Below are 17,880 nucleotides of genomic sequence, written 5' to 3' on the forward strand. Positions count from 1 at the left end.
GGTCCTACCAAACCTCCGGGAAAACAGTGTGGGGGGGTGCCGGGGGCTTCAGTTCCCCCCTGCGGCCCAGTCCTTGCGCGGTTTGCTGATGATGTAAAAGATCCTCCATCTGGCAGCAAGGGCTTGTGTTGTTGAGAGCTTGTGAGGAGCTGCCAGCTGGAATGTGCTGTTGGGTTTCTTGTCATAAGATCCTTATCGCTCCCGGGGGTGGGGAGGAAGGGCTGATATTCTTGGGTTTATGCAAATCACTGTCAGCTCCGCTTTGTTTCTCTTTCTGTGCAAGGGGCTCTTGCTGTGACCTTTGCACGCTGGCACAGCATGACAGAGCAGTCGGGAGCAGTGCTCCTCAGCACCCGCCGGGACTCCCAGTATGGCCCAGAAGAGCAGCAGCTCCCGTGCGGGGCAGAGCTCGTTCCCGAGCCTCGGCACAGGTGCTGAGGGTCTTTGTTCCTTGTAGGTGCCGCCTCCCAGTCCCAGTTCCAAGGGATGCCATCCCACAACACAATCTTCCCGCAGTCTGGTAACTGTTCCCCTCCCCCAAACATGGGGCTGACGTGCCTGGGCCTGCAGCAGCAGTCACAGCCTCAGCAGGTCACTATCCAAGTGCAGGAGCCCGGCGACATGGTCAGCAACAACCTCCTGCAAGGGGCCTCTGTGGCCGGGCAGGGCATGTCCTCCCACGCGCGGGGCATGCCCATCAGCCCCAGCGCCAACCAGATCCAGATGCAGCACCGCGCTAACCTGATGGCCTCCCTCACCTACGGCCACAGGCAGCTGTCCAAGCAGCTCAGTGCCGACAGCGCCGAGTCGCACAGGTAAGGCCACCAGCCGTCCCTGCACTGCTTCCCCCCAGCTGGGAGCAGGGAGGAAGAGAAGAGGGCGGGCATCTCGGGGTGAGACGTGCTTTCCTCACCACCCCAGGACTGTGCCGCACTGGTTTTGGGAGCAAGCTGTCTCCTTGCCCCTGGGCAGCAGTTCCCGAGCCAGGTCAGAGCTCTGACAGTCTGCCAGGCTGCTGCATTCACGTGCCTTAGGAAGCAGCTCCTGCCCGGGAGCAGCTCTGTCTGCCTCCTGAGCAGACAAGGCAGCCCAGCATGCCAAGCCGAGCCGGAGCTGCTGCAGTGCAGTCACTCGCTCTTTTCTGTTCTTTGCAGTCTGAACGTGAACAGGTATCCCCCCGCCAACTACGACCAGGTGCACTTACACCCCCACCTGTTCCCAGAGCAGCCTCGCGTTTCCCCCAGCAGCTACAGCCCATCGGGAGGAGTTGGGTTTCCTGCAGCTCAGCAAGCTCTGAAAGTCCCGCAGCTTGACCAGTATCCCAGTTTCCCTCAAAATGCACATCAGCAACAGCAGCACTACACCGCATCGGCACTACAGCAAGCACTGTTGTCCCCAACACCTCCCGACTACAGCCGACACCAGCAGGTACCGCACATCCTCCAGGGACTGCTTTCTCCCCGGCACTCTCTCACGGGGCACACGGACATGCGGCTGCCCCAGGCAGAATTTGCACAGCTCATCAAGCGGCGGCAGCAACAGCAGCAGCAGCAAGAATTTCAAGAGTTGTTCAGGCATATGAGTCAAGGGGATGCTGGGAATATGGGCCCCAGCGTGGGACAGAACCTCTCGGAGCGCCAGTCGTTGTCTTTGCCTTATCAGAGTGCTGACACGTACCACCCACAGAACAGCCCCCAACATCTCTTAAAAATCAGGGCACAAGAATGTATCCAGCAGGTACCTGCGTCAGTGCCGCCGCACGGATACGTACACCAGCCAGCCCTGTTCCATTCGGAGAGCATGGAGGAGGACTGCGCATGCGAGGGTGCCAGGGACAGCTTTCCAGACAGTAAGAGTTCAAACACATTGACCAAAGGTTGCCACGAGACCCCTCTGCTTGTAAATGCAGGAGGGCACGGGGACCCAGAATCTTTGCTAGGAACTGCTAATCACGCGCAGGAGTTGGGGACGCATCAATACAGACATCAGCCCGCTGCTGGATTCAGTAGGAATAAGGTGCCCAGCAGAGGTAAGGCTTCCAGCCGCTCGCGTAGGCGAAACAAACGCTCTTCCGTGCTGGCTGCGTGCCACCCGCCTTCCCGCCGGAGGACACCGTCTCTACCCAGCACGGCAAGGGTTTCGTGACATACTTTGCATAGCACGGAATTACCTAGATTCTTGGCTTTTGTGGCCTGAAGTAAATTGCAGGCATAGTCTCTCTAATAAACAGTGTTAAATAAGAAGGGAACCCGATCGGCTGCTTCTCTTTGGAATTTGACCTACTTCTGCAGGCAGGTAAAGACCAGCTGCCAGAGCACCGCCATCTTCTCGGGGATGCTGTGTGCTCTCAATGTGTTTGCTCTCGTTGGCGATGTTCCCCATCCTGTGTAAACAACAGGCTAGAAACGGTTGAGTTGTTAGCGTACCCCTAACTGTAGCAGAGGATTCCTTCTCTTGAGAGCAGACCCTCGAGTCCAGGCTTTGCTACAGCTTCCGCAAACGCGCACAGCAGGAGTGGTGGTAAATGTCTCGCGGCTAAGGCTGCCTTGCAGCAGCTCCCCTGGCACTTGGGGAAGCAGCAGCAGCAAGGCTCTAGCTCTGCTTGAACTAGAAGGGGTTGATTCTGAAGAAAGTGAGTTTAAACTTGCCATTAGCGTCTGAAGACCTTTCCTGCTAGTTGGAAGCAGTTGCGCCTTTGCTCCTCGGTGGCTGCGTTGGCAGCGGTGTGCTGTAAGAAATTCCTGCCTGAGCTGTAATTACAGGCCTTCTCTGCATGAAAAACACCATCCTAGCCCCTTGCTAAGAGGGCTTTGAAGAGAGGCTTTCCAGGCTGAGCTGGGCGGATCAGTATTCACTGCGGGGCTGAGTTGTGCTGGTCTGCAGCCATCAGCTTGCCCTTGGCACAGAGGACCCTGCTGGGGAGGAGCAGTGTCCAGGGCACAGGAGGCATGGCTTTGTTTGGGGACACAGCACGGGTTTGTTGGGAAAGTACTGGGTTGGAACAGACTGGCTCAGAGGGCAGAGCTGGCATGCCAAGCCCTGGCCCCCCAGAGAGCAGGCTGGGGGTAGGGACAAGGCACGGCTGTTTTGCAGTAGTCTTCGATTTTGGATTACCAAGGTGTTTGCTCTTGGACCGCAGGTTTCCCTGTGGTGCTTGAAGCACGAGAGGGGAGAAGCACCCCAGGTTAATCAGAGGTTGGAAGCTCTGGAGGTGCATTTTGTTCCGAATCATGAGTTTGCATCATAATACTGTAGACTGTTAGATGAACAACAAGTTTTAATGAAGTCCGAAGCTGAATTTCTGTCCCCATAATGGTGCTAGAGCCAGTTACACAATGGCAAAGGACTTTAGCCTATAAGACTTCGTAAATGAGTAAAAGCAAGTAAATGTTTACAAATAGTATTGTGTAAGCCCTTCTGACAGGGCTGTTTGTAGGGCTCATGTAGTAAGCTATGTCCTGAGATGTGACCGCTTGCACTGCTTTCCTCCTAGCGCTTCAATAACCCACTTGGAATCAGGCCTGCACTGCTTCGGTTCCAGGCAGGGTTGACATCTGAGCTGCCTAGGTGCCCGTACCTACAATTAAATCCTACAAAACCTCGGTGAACGTGCCGCTAGCCTGCCGGTGCTTTGCCTCACCCGTGTGTAGCCCAGCTCCAGCGTTGCCCAGCACACCGTGCGCAGGCACAGGGGGATGAGCGGGGAGACTTGCCCTGGCTGAGCGTAGCTCCTCTCCCTGTGCCGGTGCTGACAGCTGGGCTTTCTCACCCACATCCCTGGGTTCTCCTGTTATTTTCCCTATGCTGTGTTGTAAAACTGCAACTTCTCTTGAGACGGGGTGTATCTTCTCTTGCGCCCCGGCTCACCAAGTGTATTTTCCCTGGAGCGGGGTGTAACTTCGCAGTGACTTGGGAGTATTTGTGCCTTCTAAGGGAGCGTGTTGACCCTGATCAAAAAGCCCTGGCTTGTCTGTTGAGCATCTGCTGGAGATGGCAGCTGGTGACGGCGAGAGTGTCAACCAAGTCTGTGTTTAGGATGTGACTAAACCACTTTTGAACGACTTCGCTCCAGTTTTACTCCAACCTAGCCGTCACAGGGCTGGGAACGCTGCCCATGGGAAACCTGCCTCTCCTCAGCACTGAAGGAGCTGAGCTGGCGGCGGTGGTCCTGCCCGCGGTGCCAGTGTCACATGCCTCACCGACACAAAGGCCGCCTGGCGCAGGAGCCCGTCCCCTATGGATGCAGGGATGAAAGGCTTTCCTGCCGCGGGTTCGGGCTGCTGGAGCAGGGTTGGGGCGAGTCAGGGAGCGTGAATTCAGGCTGTCCTGTCCCTCAGCCTGAGCCACGGCCCCAGAGGTGCTGTGCTGGCAGCGGGAAGCGTGCAGTTGTATTTTGGGCCCAGGCCATTCCAGGCTAAGGGGACTTGCCCCATCGTGCCTTGTTGCCTGCAGCGCAGGGGCCGGTGCCGGGGCTCGCTGCTGGGCCTGGCTGCCGGAGCACTTCGGCACCAGGGCTGTTTGTGGAGCTGGAGAAGCAGGCTGTTGGCCCAAACAACTGTTCCCACAGTTGGAGCGGCGTCCCGAGCAGTGTGTGGGTGGCACTGCTCCGCCAACATCTGTTACTTCATGTTTTCCTTCTCGCTTTTCCGGGAAAGCTGACTGTTAACCGCACGTAACCCCACGGTTGTGCAAAGGAAGGGGGAGGCTGGCTGCATCGCTGGCTGCCCCGGGACGGGGCTCCTGCAGAACTGCCATGTCTCTGAGGGTGGAAGGGCATTGGGAGCGGTGTGCTAGCCGAGCAGCATGGAGAGCGCGGGTGGCAGACTGCGCCTGGGACGGGGTCTCGTTTGGATCCTGGTAACTTTATGGACAGGTCTCTGTGGGGAGCATCTTTCTGGCATCTCGCAGTTGCAGTCCCAGCCAGGAGGTGCAGTGTCCCAGCACAGCAGCAGATTGCTTCCTGCTGGCTGGAGCGCCACGAAAGCCGATAGCTCTGGCCAGGGAGCCTACCTGCAGCTGTGTCATTTCAGGGCGGCTCCCCAGTGCTCACGGCCACGTCTGCGTGTTTGTGCTCCACAGGGCTACTCGCTGAGAGCGAGCTGTTTATGTACATCAAACCCGATGATAGGCTTCTCCACACCTCAGGACTTTTAATTCAAAACATCGTGTACTTGATGACGAGAGGTTTTGCTTGATAGGAATGTAGCCTTTACCCTCGATCATAAGAGCTTGCAGTGCAGATGGACTTTGCCAGGCAGAACACTCATGTACTCCTACAGCCAGATTGTGGGAGGGCAGGGAGAAGTCATCTGATAAAAGCGAACATCCTGGCCAACTCTTCCAGCAAGATTATGTTGCTTACAATTGCCAAAGGGCCCTGCTAGAATGTCCCGTGTTGTAGGCTGGGGAGACGCTTCTACCTTCTCTCTTGTGTAATGATGTGAGCAATGCAGGGAGGAGAGTGGAGGGCGAGCTCGGGCTTGAGGGGAAGGCGGTGGTGCTGGGAGGCAGTCGGAAGGGGTCTGGTTCCTGTGCTGTGGTGGTGTTTTTGTAGACCTGATTGGAGGCAACTAGCGTTGGGATCTTTTGGGATCTCAATGCTGAAGGGAGAAGCCTACCCAAGTGCCGGTGGGGGGGTGGGGGGGGAGGGTGCTGGTGCTGCATCACCTCAACAAGAGCAGCTGGGGGTCCCTATCCACCTGGCCAGCAGCATGCTGGTCCGACAGCGATGGGTGTTGGTTCGTGCCATCTCATCTCAGACCCACAGTTTTGCGGTGGCGCGCGTCGTTGAGAGCTGCAGGTTCCTTGTACTAATCTGTTGTTCTTCTGTCCTGTCTGATTTGATTTCAAGAGTCCATCGTAGGGAACTGTATGGACAGGAGTTCCCCCGGCCAAGCGATGCCGGTGCCTGACCACAACGGACTGGGCTACCCTGTGCGACCCGCCTCCAGTGAGCACCCGCGGCCCAGGACCCTGCAGAGACATCACACCATTCAGAACAGTGATGATGCCTACGTAGGTTTGAAGAAACCTGTGCCCGGCAGGGCTTCAGCCAGTGCAGACCTTCCTCGATGTGTGTGGGTTACGTACAGGGTGTCCTACAGCAGAGGCAGCGCCCGGCTCTGCGGGGCTGCTGGGGTTGAAAAGCTGTGGGGGCTGCTTTAGTTGGCACATCATGTTTGCTTGATACCGAAAATGTTTTAGCAGAGACCGATGTGGGAATGCTCCTCCTTCGCTCAGTCTGCCCCAGGGCCGCTCGCTTCTGTAGCTGTGGCATCTCTTCTTTTCCCTTCAAGGACCTTCTGATGAAACAGTCTGGGCTGCTGCAGGCCTGGCTCTGGCTGTGGACGGCTTTGCAGACACACCGAGCCCAGCTTTCAGTTCTGCAGTGCTGCTAAACCCGCTGGCCATGGCAGCCCAGACCTTGACCGAGAGCAGAGTGGCTGCTCCGCTCCCCTGTGTTTTGGGCTGCTGGGAACAGTCCTGCCCAGATCTTGATGTGTTCTTTGCTGCAGCTGCTTTCTGCTATAAATGAGAAGGGCTCTTCCCTGGTTAATTCAGTGCAGGTCCAGAAGGGACTTGGACTGTCCAGTCCATTATTGTGTTGAGGGGACGCTGTCTGCACCTAAGGTGTACTTGATGTACAGCTCTTATGTGTACATAGAAACTCGCTGAAGGCTTGCAGAAGCTCCTGGGTGGCCTGTCAGAGAGCTGGGGGAGCAGCAGGGTGCCTCATCCCGAGCCCTCTTTGACTTGTGTCCTGCTGTCTCTGCAGGTGCAGTTAGATAACTTACCTGGAATGAGTTTAATGGCAGGAAAAGCACTAAGCTCTGCTCGGATGTCAGATGCCGTCCTCAGCCAGTCGTCGCTGATGGCCAGCCAGCAGCTGCGTGACAGGGAGAGCGAGGGTAAGGACCTGGCCGAGCTGCAGAGACGTGGCATGGAGGGTGTGAGCCGTTGTTCAGGCTCTGGGCCGGGAGCGGAGAGGAGCAGCTTGCAGGCTGTGTTGCAAAGCCACCTCTCCTCCGAGCGAGCAGTGCCGGCAGGGAGCAGGGGCTGCGTGGGCCGTGGGGAAGCGCGTGCTGGTGAAGGGCAGCTCCTTGGGTGCTGCTGCTGTTAGAGCCCGGGCTGGCGGGAGCAGCGGTCTGGGCATCCTGAAGAAACACAGGGCTGCTTTGCCTGTGATGTGACCCTTTAGGCTGTGACAGCCTGCTGGCGTGATGCCCGCGCTGGAGCTGTAACTCCTCAGTGCTCCTTGTGCAAACTCCGATGCCGTTCTTTGGCCTTTCAGAATGTGGGGAAAGTTTGGAAGGTCAAGAGCATCCCAACCTAGGTGATGGCAACCAGCATCTAAACACCTCCTGTTACCCGTCGACATGTATTACAGACGTCCTACTGAGCTACAAGCACCCGGAGGTGCCCTTTGGGATGGAGCAGGCAGGGGTGTAACCAGGAGGGGGTGAGTATTCCAGTGTCCTCCTCTTTGCAGCCGCACACCAAGGGTCACCCAGATGGTGGGGTGTCTCCTTCCCTGCCCTGACCCTTGCCTCAGCACTGGTGCGAGGCTGCAGGAGAGACAGTCGGCTCTGGGCTTCCGTGCTGGCGGCTGCCTGCCGGCCCCCCCTTCGTTCAGGGGCAGCACCCCCCTTCCCAGGCCTTGGCTGCTCTTCCAGAGCCTGTGGGTCTGGACTGGGAATGCGACGGAGGGCTGTGGAGGCAGAGGTGCCATTCTCTGGTGTCTCCTAACATCTCTGCTTCTTCTCTCTCTTGCAGGTTTTATGTACAGCTTTGAAATGAAAAGGTCCATTTTAAACCAACAGTATCTAGCAGCATTGCGCCAAATTGCCGTAGTATTTCTGACTAACTGGAATACCATGGCCCCTTTCCTCATAATCAGTTCATCCAGTGTGTTGTTCCTTTGGTTTCTTTAATTTTTGCCACATTTGCCTGTAACTCCAGCTATCACAGAAATAACCAGAGAACCTGAGCCCTACACGTCGGCAGAGGATTTGCGGAGCCCGCGCACTGAGTCTGGTTTGGAGGGCTGTCACTGACCAGGGCCAGGCAGCCCCAGGGGCTGCTCCAGCCCCTCCTCCACCCGGAGGGGACTGCCACCTCCCCGGAGGGAGCTGCCACCGCCCCGGAGGGGGCTGCCACCGCTGGAGCCTGCCCCGGGGGGAACAGCAGGCAGGAGCCAAGCAGGCCGGAGCAGGGGTCCAGCTCCCCGGAAGCCATGCTGTCCTTCCGCTCTTTAACCCTTTGCACTGGGGAGGGGCCCGGCAGCAGGACCCCAGCCCGGCGGCACTGGCGGGGGGCGAGGTGGGTGCCAGCCCAGCCGCGGGCCCTTCCCATGAGCTGGCAGCGCAGCGCTCGTCCCACCACTCATCCCACCCCGGGGCTCCGGCCGGCCGGCGGGGGACACCCACCCCTGGTGCAATATGCTTCTTGTCTCATTTTTGTCTGCTTTTGTTCCTTCTCTGTTTGTCAGTGTGCTGAAAGGATCACCTCCTCCCTGCCCCCTGCTCCCCTTTTCTTTTCAAATCCGCATATGACTTGGGTTTTTTTTTTTTTTTTCTTTTTCCTGGCTTAATGTAGGGAAGACAGATTTATTTTTCTTTTCTTTGTTTTCTTAGCTTCTCCTTCTGATCATGTAGGAATTGTTTTTTGGTAAATGTTGTTTTATTATTATTGTTATTAATAAAAGGCAAAAGGAATTTCTGTTTGAGAGAAATTTTTAACTAGATTCTGTTCTATATGAATTGTGACTTGCACCTTTTGTTCAAAGTATTTTATTTCTTTTAATGACATTGTACTTGTGACTGGTTTTCTCTCTCGTGCCAGTGGCGACAGTGGTATTCTCCTTTATACAGTTCGGACGTGCATAGGTCTCTTCTTTGTCCTCCTTTCCATCCTTTCCTTGACGGATAGAGCGTGAAGCCCCCCCCACCCCCCACCGGGGCTCGGGAGCACTCGGTGTCATCATTGCCTTTGGGACTTTACAAGCTACAGCTCAAATTCTTCTTATTGACACTTTTCTGGAATATTTTTTTAAAAAAGGAAAAACCGACCCAGCCCTCCTGAATTTGCACAGAAGGAAGTGTGAAACCAGCACGGCAGAGGTGACTTTGCTATCCTTACCCACGCCTCTTCCCGGCCCCCCTCCTCCCCTGCCCCGGGAAAATAACGCTAACTGGCTCTGCCATCCCGAAAACCAGAGAGGAGAGAACCTCTGCGGCCGCCGAGCAGTGGCCAGGCCGGCGCTTCTGCCGGTGTCCCAGTGCCAGGCGGCTTTGCTGGGGCACCACCGTCCACGCACGATCCCTGCCCTGGTGCCTGCGGGCCAGGGGGGTGTGGGGAGCCAGGTGGGGCTTTGCCGGACGGAGCGGGGAGGTAGTGGGAAACACTGAAAGCCTTTTGCTCCGTACCTTTGGTTTGTTTTCCTTTTGTTTACATGACACTGTATTTCTGGGAGAGTCGAAGGCCGCCCTACAGCAAGCATCCGAAACAGCAGGGACTCGCTTAACCGTGCCATTTCGCAGTATCACACTTTTTTTTTATCATTGCTTTGTATTGTAGTAATCAATACGCGCAGTATATGTTGAATGTATATTAATATACTTTGCTATTATTTCTGTTTTTTGGAAATGTCAGAAGTATTTTTTTCTTCCTCATTTATGTTGGACTAAAAAAAAGTTTCAGTAAATCTTCAGTCCATTTTTTTGTGGGTCACTTGCAACTAGTCAATTAGTTGGACAGTGGGATCATGACAAATAAAACCATGATTATGATCTTCTCTGGTCTCCTGTTTGCCTTGTTGCTCCATGCCCGCTGTGGAGGCGGAACAGCCTCACACCTCCGGGGGCAAAAGCTGGAGGCACGGCAGCGCGGCCACGCTGGCTCCCAGCCCACGCTCTCCTCCGTTCCTCCCCAGAGCGCTGCCCTCCGCGGGGGCAGCACGGCACCCCGCTTCTGTGGGGCACCCCGCTTCTGTGGGCTTTCCTGAAGCCCTCGGCTGCCTGCCCAGCCCCCACGCAGCGGCAGGACCTCCGACTCCGGTGCTTGGCTGCTCTGACTCATCATGCGGAGGATGCTCTGCAGCTGCAGTGGGTTTCGCTCACGTCAGCCCCTGCGGCTGCTGCGGCGGCTCCCGGCTCTGCCAGGGCAGAGGGCTCCGGGATGGGGGCACCCAGTGCCCTCCTCCACGTCTGCCCACCCCCCCTTAATGCAGCTGGGTCTGGTTACCTTGACCTCACTTGGCCAGCTCCTGGTGCAAGGCTGAGATCACTGCTTGCTTCCAGGGCCAGTTTTTCACCCCGACGAGCCCCGCCTGAGCCCGGAGGGGCCTGGGGAGCTGCCTGGGCTGGTGGGGAGCACGGCAGAGCTCCTGCCTGCCCGCCCCCCCCCCCCCCCCCCGCCCCCATCCCCTTCGGGAGGAGCAGCCTGGCACCGACGGTCTGGGCTGCATCCCTCCCTCAGTGGGCAGGGAAATGTGTTGCAGATCAAACCTGTCTTGTTGAGCGTGTCCTTCCAAAGCTGGGCTTTCCCGGGACCGAGGCTGGAGGCTGGGAGAGGAGAGGTGAGGGAGGGGAGCTGTGCCTGCCAGAGCAGTGCCTGGGGAGCCGGCCTGGGCTTGGGGCTCTCTGCAGCCCGGAGCATCGCCCCGCAGCTTCCCTGTGGCATTAGCCAGCCTCTCCTGCTGCCTGCGCCATCCAGGGGCTGTGCCCCCATTCTCCCCATCCCCTCTTGCCAGGCGGGTCCATGTGCTGGTGGCAGTGGGACGGGGCAGCACCTTGGTTTGGCTGCAGAGCGGCTTTGGGCTGGGGGGGGCATTTGGGGTGGCCGTGCCGCGGTGCCGTGGCCAGGCTGGTGTCTGCGCCCAGCTGAGCCTCTGCTTTGCTGCCCGGGTGCCCGGGGAGGGCTGGCCTGAGCGTGCGTGGGGACACAGCTCCCAGGACCTCTGTGCCGGGAAAAGGGGGTGATGTGAGCAGCAAGGGTCTCGGGGAAGAAGAGGCAGAGACCCACAGTGGTGGCGAGCGGAGGACGAGGGGTCTGGCGACGGCGGGCCAAATCCCTGTGGGTGTCAGCCTTGTCCCCGGGCTGGCGGCCAATCCCTGGGGGCTGCGAGAGGCCCTGGCGAAGCCGCAGGCGAGCGGGGGAATCTGGGTCACCAGGAGCGTAAACAGGCTCCTTGGCCAGCGAGCCGCGTCCCGCCGGGAGCCCCTGTTTGCTCGCCGCCCCTGCCAAGCCCGCGCGCCTCGGCGCTGGCCCGCGCACGCGATCCTTGAACCCTCCGCGCCACATCGCCTGGCTGGGGAGCGATTTCTTGGGCTACAGCCTGGCTTATCTCCGGCAGGAACTGCCCCTTCTGCATAAATAGCGGCGGTGGGGAAGCAGCCGGCACAGACAGGACGACCGGCAGCACAGCAGCAGCAGGAGAGAGCTGGTAAGAGCCTGGGCTGCTCCAGGGGGCTCCGGAGCCCCCATGGCACCACAGGGGCCAGAGTCCTGCTGCTCCTGGGATGCGGTGGCACGGACAGGGGGGCAGCGCCGGTGCCCGTCCTGCAGCCGTCGCCCACGGTGCCGGAGTGGGGGGCTCAGCTCCTGCCGGGGCTGGCTTTGCCGGGGTTCCCTGCACCCAACTGTCTTGCTCTGCCCCCAGGTTCGGCGCCAAGATGAGAGCTGTGGTGGTGGTCCTCGCCCTGCTCTGCCTGACGGGTAGGTCCAAGCGGGGCTGGGGCTGGGGCGGCAGGAGCTGCAAACCCCCACGGGACAGAGCAGGTTGGGGCAGCCAAGCCCGCCGCAAGCGCTGCTGGAAGCGCCTGGCTTCCAAAGCACTTTACATGTCAGGCTGCAGCCAAGAGGCTTCCTGGTCCCCTCCTGAGCCGGGCAGTCCCCGGGGCAGCGGCAGGCAGGCGGCAGGGCTGGAGCCATCCCCGCCGTGGTCCCACCAGGCATCCTGAGCGTGCCGGGCTCTCCCCACAGGCACCCAGGCCCGCTACTTCCCGCAGCAAGATGAACCCCAGGCGCCCCTGGAGCGCCTCAAGGACATGGTGGAAGTGTACCTGGAGACTGTGAAGGCCAGTGGCAAGGATGCCATCGCCCAGTTCGAGTCCTCTGCCGTAGGCAAACAGCTGGAGTAAGTGGGGCGGCTGCGTGGCGGGGGGCTGGCGGGAGGTCCCCGGGCGCCATGCGTGACTTTCCTCCGCTCCCCACAGCCTGAAGCTGACCGACAACCTGGACACACTGGCCGCAGCCGCCGCCAAGCTGCGGGAGGACATGGCCCCCTACTACAAGGAGGTGCGGGAGATGTGGCTGAAGGACACGGAGGCCCTGCGCCAGGAGCTGACCAAGGACCTGGAGGAGGTGAAGGAGAAGATCCGACCATTCCTGGACCAGTTCTCTGCCAAGTGGACGGAGGAGCTGGAGCAGTACCGCCAGCGCCTGGCACCCGTGGCCCAGGAGCTGAAGGAACTCACCAGGCAGAAGGTGGAGCTGATGCAGGAGAAGCTGACCCCGGTGGCCGAGGAGGCCCGGGACCGCCTGCGCGGGCATGTGGAGGAGCTGCGCAAGAACCTGGCGCCCTACAGCGATGAGCTGCGGCAGAAGCTGAGCCAGAAGCTGGAGGAGATCCGGGAGAAGGGCATCCCCCAGGCTGCTGAGTACCAGGCCAAGGTGGTGGAGCAGCTCAGCAGCCTGCGTGAGAAGATGACGCCCCTGGTGCAGGAATTCAGGGAGCGCCTCACCCCCTACACCGAGAGCCTCAAGACCCGCTTCATCACCCTTCTGGACGACCTCCAGAAGGCCGTGGCCTGAGCCGCAGGCCGGCGCAGCCAGGGACTGACCCCAGCCCTGCTCCTGCGGCCGCCTCGGGGCTGCTCCCTGCCCTGCCCGGGGTGCTGCCCCTCAGGGGGCTCTGGGGATGGGCTGCGGGAGCCCCAGGCCAGGCCAGCCCTGGGGCATCCTCCCTGGGGACCCCCCTCCTCCCCTCCCACTGCCTCCCTTCCCCGAACCGGCCGGCGTTGCTCTCAGCTTTGCCTTCCTTTTGTCAAATAAATGTGACTTAAGTTATTGGAGCTCGCTCAGTCTTTGCAGTGGATGCTGGCGGGGGGCAGCACTGGGGGCAGGGGCTGCTCTGGTCAGGGGGTGCCGGGCAGACCCGGGGGGAGTGGGGGGACGGGGAGCTGGCAGGGGGGGTGCCCTGGGGTGCAGCCTGGCTCAGCCCCACGCACGGCTCCCCCTGCACAAAGGGCGCTGCCGGGGCAGCGGAATGTGGCCGGGGCTGCTTTTGCCAGAGCTGGATCCCCCTGGCTCGTGGGAGCAGCACCCGGCTCCCGCCACCCAGGGCACGTGTATGTCTGTGTTGGGGGGTGGTGCACGATGCTCGCCCCACGGTGAGGGGTCCCGGTGCCCCAGCACACCTGTGTGCATCCCCTGCACTGGAAAGAGGGAGTAGCACCCCGACGTGGGCACCCGTCCCAGCCCTTCCTCACCCCGCGGTGCACACTCCTCCTCGCCACCCCCCCAGTGACACCGCCAGTGCCGCCTGCTTCAGCACCGCTTTATTGCGAGAACCACGACAGTGGGTGGGGAGCGGGGGGGGAGACCCCAGCCTGCCGGGTCCCATGCAGCCCCCGGTGGGGCTATGGGGCCAGTGCCTGCTTCCAGAGATCCGCCAGCTGCTCCTTCAGCTGGGCCAGCCGCTGCTTCGCCTGGTCCGTGTTGTCAGCCAGCCAGCGCCTGCAAAGGGAGGGGGCTCAGCGTGAGGCACCCACCGGGCTCCCCCGTGGGCAGCGGCGCACCGCTGGGTGCCTGGGCTGATGCGGGGGCGCGGGGGCACCTGGCCTGCTGAGCCGCCTCCGACTCCTGCACCATGCTGAAGGCGGTCTGGGCCATGGCTGTGGCTTTCTGGGCATACTCCTTCACCTTCCTCACCAGCGACTCCAGCTCCTCGGGTGTGTCGGCCCCTGCCAGCACAAGCCTTGTGGAAGCAGGGGGACAGGGCGGTGGGGCTGTGCCAGCCCCATGCATGCACCCCAGCACCCTGAGCCCCATCCCCCTGCTCCTGCTGCCGCCCTCACCCAGCTCTTACTTGCTCCCACCACCAGGACGGCCACGCAGACCAGCACAAACAGGAGCGATGCCCTCATGGCTGGGGAGAAAGCAGAGCACGTGGGGTGGGGTGGTAGGTGGGGGCCCACGCGCCCACAGGGGTCCCAACCTCGACCCTGTCCCCTTCCTGGTGTGACCCTCCCGAGGGGCTTCCCCACTCACCTGTGCCGGGCTCTGGACGTGGGGGCAGCCCGGGGCTCCCACTTTATACCCTCCCCACAGCCACCCCAGGGGGGTGTTTGTGCAAAGGTCAGGGGCGGTGGGGCTGGCCGGCAAGGGGACAGGTCTGCAGACACCGTTCCCCCTGCCAGGTTTGCTGCAGAGGGGCCTGCCTCCCGGCCAGGAGTTGGGAAATCCACCAGCGACCGAGGCTGCTGGGGGTTCTGCGTGCATCTGCGTGTGTGTGCACAGGCACACACGTGCGTGTGCTGGTGCGTGTGCAGCCAGCCCGGTGCCCGCTGCAGGGCACACCACGGTGAGGGCAGCTTTGGAAACAAGCCTGGGGCCGGCGTGGGCACACACAGCACAAGGGTGACATCCAGCGGCACCGGCCCCGGGCACGATGCCAGCAGACGGGCTCTGCCTGGGGGCACCGTGTGGCTGCCTGGGCTGGGGTGGCTGCTGCCCCGGAGGCGCAGGCGGGCGGTGGGTGCCCGGGCTTTGCCCTCCGGCCGTGGGGCACTGCGAGGGCTCTTTGGACCCTGGCATTGCTGGCACCTGGCTGACCCCTGCCCCGCCAGCCGTGCCCTTCGCCCCAGCCATGGCGCATCGCTGCCCCACCTGCAGCCTGGAGCAGGTCCGGGCCGTGGGTGGGCTGGGCACGGGCTGCATCCCTGCGGCGTGTGCCAAGAGCCCGATGCCCACGGCCAGGGACGTGCGTGGCTCCCAGCTCCAGTCAAGGGCACACTGGCACCGTGTGGGTGCCACATCCCACAGCTGCGGGCTCCTGGCCGTTCCCTGTGGCACGGCTTCCTCCAGGAGCCCATGCTCGGAGTGAGCGATGCCGTCCCGCCCGTACACGGTCCCATGTGTCCCCATGCAGCCATCGCCACATCCCCCTGAGCCCATGTCCTGCCCCACTGCACACCCCGGCACAGCGCAGCCAACGGCAGAGCTGAGGGGTTCCTGCAGCGTCCCCCGGTCCCACCACACCGCAGATCCCAGGTACTGGGCAGCTGGCGCCGGCAGGGCCATCACTGCATCTCATGGAGAAGCAGAGCCCCCACGGTGTGCTGTCCCCTCCATCCCAGGGTCCCTGCCCTCGGGAGGGGCTCAGCCCTGGAGTGCCATGTGTACCCCCTTCCCCTCTCTGCCCTGGCCTCTGGCACCCTGCCGGGAGCTGGCAGGGTTGCGGGTGATGTCAGGACTGTGCACACGTCAGGCAATTCCACGTCGCGACCTTGCTAAAGTCCAAGCCCGGGGTCTGTGTCACAGGCCTGCGTGGAAGCCGCCGAGGGCGCTCAGGCTGCATAAATAGCAGCCGGGTGCTCCCCGGCACAGCAGGTACCGGCACCCGTGGCAGCCCAGGTGGGTGGCTGCAGGGAAGGGTGGGGAGAGCTGGAGGCTGCATCCCCTGCGGTGGGCAGGAGGCAGCAGGGGGCAGGGGGGCTGGGGACCCCTGGAGCTCCCTTCATCTCGGCTCTGTGCTCCCTCAGGCATCCCCCGGTGCTCAGGATGTATCTGAAGGCGGCCACCCTTGTCCTGGTGCTCTTCGCGGTCTCAGGTGAGGTGGCATGTGGGTCCCCGGTGCGGGAGGGTGGTGCTGCCCCAGGGCAGGCATGGGGACCTGATGTCCCCAGGGGAGCTGCCGAGCAGGATTGTGCTGATCTCGGCGTCCACTTGCAGGGGCACGGGCTGATGTCAACCCAGACGAGGTGGCCAGTGTGCTCTGGAAGTACTTCACCGAGCTGGGCAGCAACGCCAAGGAGACCGTGGACCAGCTGCAGCAAGCTGAGCTCACCAAGCAGCTCAAGTGAGCAGAGCCACCGGCTGCGATGCCGGGGGTGGGGGGACACAGGTGGTGGGGCAGGGGAGGGGGCCGTGGGCACGCCGGGGTGCTGACGTCCACCCTCTCGCCAGCACCCTGCTGGAGAGCAACCTGCGGACCGTCAGCTCGTACGCTGAGGACCTGCAGCGGCGGCTGGTGCCCTTCGCTACGGAGCTGCAGGCGCGGCTGGCGCAGGACTCGCAGCGGCTGAAGGAGCAGATCCGGCAGGAGCTGGCGGAGCTGCAGGCCAAGCTGGCGCCCTACGCTGACCAGGTTCACCAGCAGATCGGCACCAACATCCGCCAGCTGCAAGCCAAGATGAGCCCCTACGCCGAGGAGCTGCGCTCCCAGGTGGACCGCGGGGCTGGGCAGCTGCGGCGGGCGCTGGAGCCCTACGCCACCGAGCTGCGGGACCGGCTGCAGGACAACGCCGAGAGCATCCAGGCCTCCCTTAGCCCCTACGCTGACCGGCTGCAGCAACAGATCGACAGTGGGGTGGAGAGCCTGAAGGGGCAGCTGACTCCCCTGGCCGATGAGCTGAAGGCGCAGGTGGAGCAGAGCGTGGCGGAGCTGCGGCGGGGACTCAGCCCCTATGCCCAGGAGGTGCAGGATGGCCTCAACCGGCAGCTGGAGAGCCTGACGGTGCAGATGGAGAAGGCGACGGAGGAGCTGCGCTCCCGCCTGGCCGCCAGCTCAGAGGAGCTGCGCACCAAGCTCAGCCCGCTGGCTGAGGAGCTGCGGCAGGCGGCGAGCAGCGATGTCGAGAGCCTGCGGCAGCGGCTGGCGCCCTTGGCCCAGCAGCTGGACGAGCGCGTGGGGCAGACGCTGGAGGCTTTCCAGCAGCAGGTAGCCCCCTTCGGCGAGACCTACGGGCGGCAGCTGGTGGAACGGCTGGAGGAGATGCGCGGGAAGCTGGACACGGGCGCCACTGGTGTTGAGGACCACTTGGAGCTGCTGGAGAAGGAGGTGCGGGAGAAGGTGGCTGCCTTCCTCAACACTGCCCAGGTGGCGAACTGAGACTCCCCTGGTGCCATGGGGAAGGGGCACGGGGAGGCCACCTGTCCCCCCACACCGCGACTGTTCACGGCCACTGCCCACAGAAGAAATAAACTGCCATCTTGTGATGCACGTGCTGGTCTGTGTCCCTTCCTCTCCGCAGCATCCTGCCATCCTGCTCCAGGATGGTCAGCCTGGGGCACCTGGCCCAGCTGCTCCAAGAGGAGAGCATCAACCCTGAATTTTGGGTCCCTGGGAGAGGGAACAGAGGTGGGGACAGTTGGGTGGGGGTCTCCCTCCCCAGCACAGGGGCTGCGTGGGGCTGGAGGCAGTTGCAGCCAGGTGAGCTTGTCAGCCAGCATGGGGTCAGGGCCCAGGATGTCACCGCAGCGGGGTGCCACAGCAACTCGGCGGCACCCAAGTGGCTCCAGAGGGGCCAGAGCCCCAGCATACAGTCAAGTACCCCCCCCCACAGCAGGGCCAGCTGCTGCCATGGGGGCCGGGTCTCTGCAGGCTGCGCTGGGTGGGTGATGGACACCTCGTCCCTGCACCATGCAGGCACGCAGGGACCGCGGCCAGGCGCAGTGGGACTCGGACAGGGAGGGTGCAGGCCCTTGTCCCCAGGAGCTTCCGAGCTCAGGGAGAAGAAAAAGGGACTAGAGCTATGGCCACAGCCAGCGCCCCAAGCTCTGCTGGTGGGTGCCCCGCAGGACCAGTCCCACAAACAGCAGCATTTCCCATGTGGGCTGTAGTGGCACGAGGCACAGGACGGGAGTGCTGCCAGGGCC

At 61.7% G+C, this 17,880-nt stretch overlaps 5 protein-coding genes across 10 annotated transcripts in view; 4 read left to right on the forward strand and 1 right to left on the reverse strand.

The window, feature by feature from the left end:
* Window positions 1–9,793, forward strand: part of SIK3 (SIK family kinase 3) — a 91,774-nt gene extending 81,981 nt beyond the window's left edge. For 4 of the 6 annotated variants that reach the window (XM_055728583.1, XM_055728585.1, XM_055728584.1 and 1 more), the window contains 6 exons: window positions 458–815; window positions 1,155–2,029; window positions 5,852–6,015; window positions 6,776–6,908; window positions 7,292–7,459; window positions 7,774–9,793. In XM_055728583.1, the coding sequence (XP_055584558.1) occupies window positions 458–815; window positions 1,155–2,029; window positions 5,852–6,015; window positions 6,776–6,908; window positions 7,292–7,449 (1,688 nt within the window). In that variant the 3' untranslated portion in view covers window positions 7,450–7,459; window positions 7,774–9,793. Of the gene's footprint in view, window positions 1–457; window positions 816–1,154; window positions 4,874–5,851; window positions 6,016–6,775; window positions 6,909–7,291; window positions 7,460–7,773 lie in introns of those variants that run through there. The other 2 variants (XR_008735454.1, XR_008735453.1) reach the window with 2 other exon arrangements.
* Window positions 1–17,880, forward strand: part of APOA5 (apolipoprotein A5) — a 118,398-nt gene that overhangs the window by 97,694 nt on the left and 2,824 nt on the right. The window lies entirely within an intron of this gene.
* APOA1 (apolipoprotein A1) lies at window positions 11,335–13,068 on the forward strand. The gene is made up of 4 exons (XM_005437633.3): window positions 11,335–11,443; window positions 11,660–11,715; window positions 11,983–12,136; window positions 12,216–13,068. The coding sequence occupies exons 2-4, from the start codon at window positions 11,673–11,675 to the stop codon at window positions 12,811–12,813; spliced, it is 795 nt and encodes a 264-aa protein (XP_005437690.1). The 5' UTR covers window positions 11,335–11,443; window positions 11,660–11,672; the 3' UTR covers window positions 12,814–13,068.
* On the reverse strand, window positions 13,543–14,196 carry LOC102053632 (apolipoprotein C-III). The gene is made up of 3 exons (XM_005437687.3): window positions 14,090–14,196; window positions 13,838–13,964; window positions 13,543–13,737 (listed from the first exon to the last, which is right to left on the reverse strand). The coding sequence occupies exons 1-3, from the start codon at window positions 14,145–14,147 to the stop codon at window positions 13,641–13,643; spliced, it is 282 nt and encodes a 93-aa protein (XP_005437744.2). The 5' UTR covers window positions 14,148–14,196; the 3' UTR covers window positions 13,543–13,640.
* APOA4 (apolipoprotein A4) lies at window positions 15,539–17,224 on the forward strand. The gene is made up of 4 exons (XM_027803103.2): window positions 15,539–15,636; window positions 15,765–15,832; window positions 15,955–16,081; window positions 16,189–17,224. Exons 2-4 carry the CDS (start codon window positions 15,784–15,786, stop codon window positions 17,111–17,113), a joined length of 1,101 nt encoding a protein of 366 aa, XP_027658904.2. The 5' UTR covers window positions 15,539–15,636; window positions 15,765–15,783; the 3' UTR covers window positions 17,114–17,224.

This window comes from Falco cherrug, chromosome 17 (assembly GCF_023634085.1).
Source record: "Falco cherrug isolate bFalChe1 chromosome 17, bFalChe1.pri, whole genome shotgun sequence".
NCBI lineage: Eukaryota > Metazoa > Chordata > Aves > Falconiformes > Falconidae > Falco > Falco cherrug.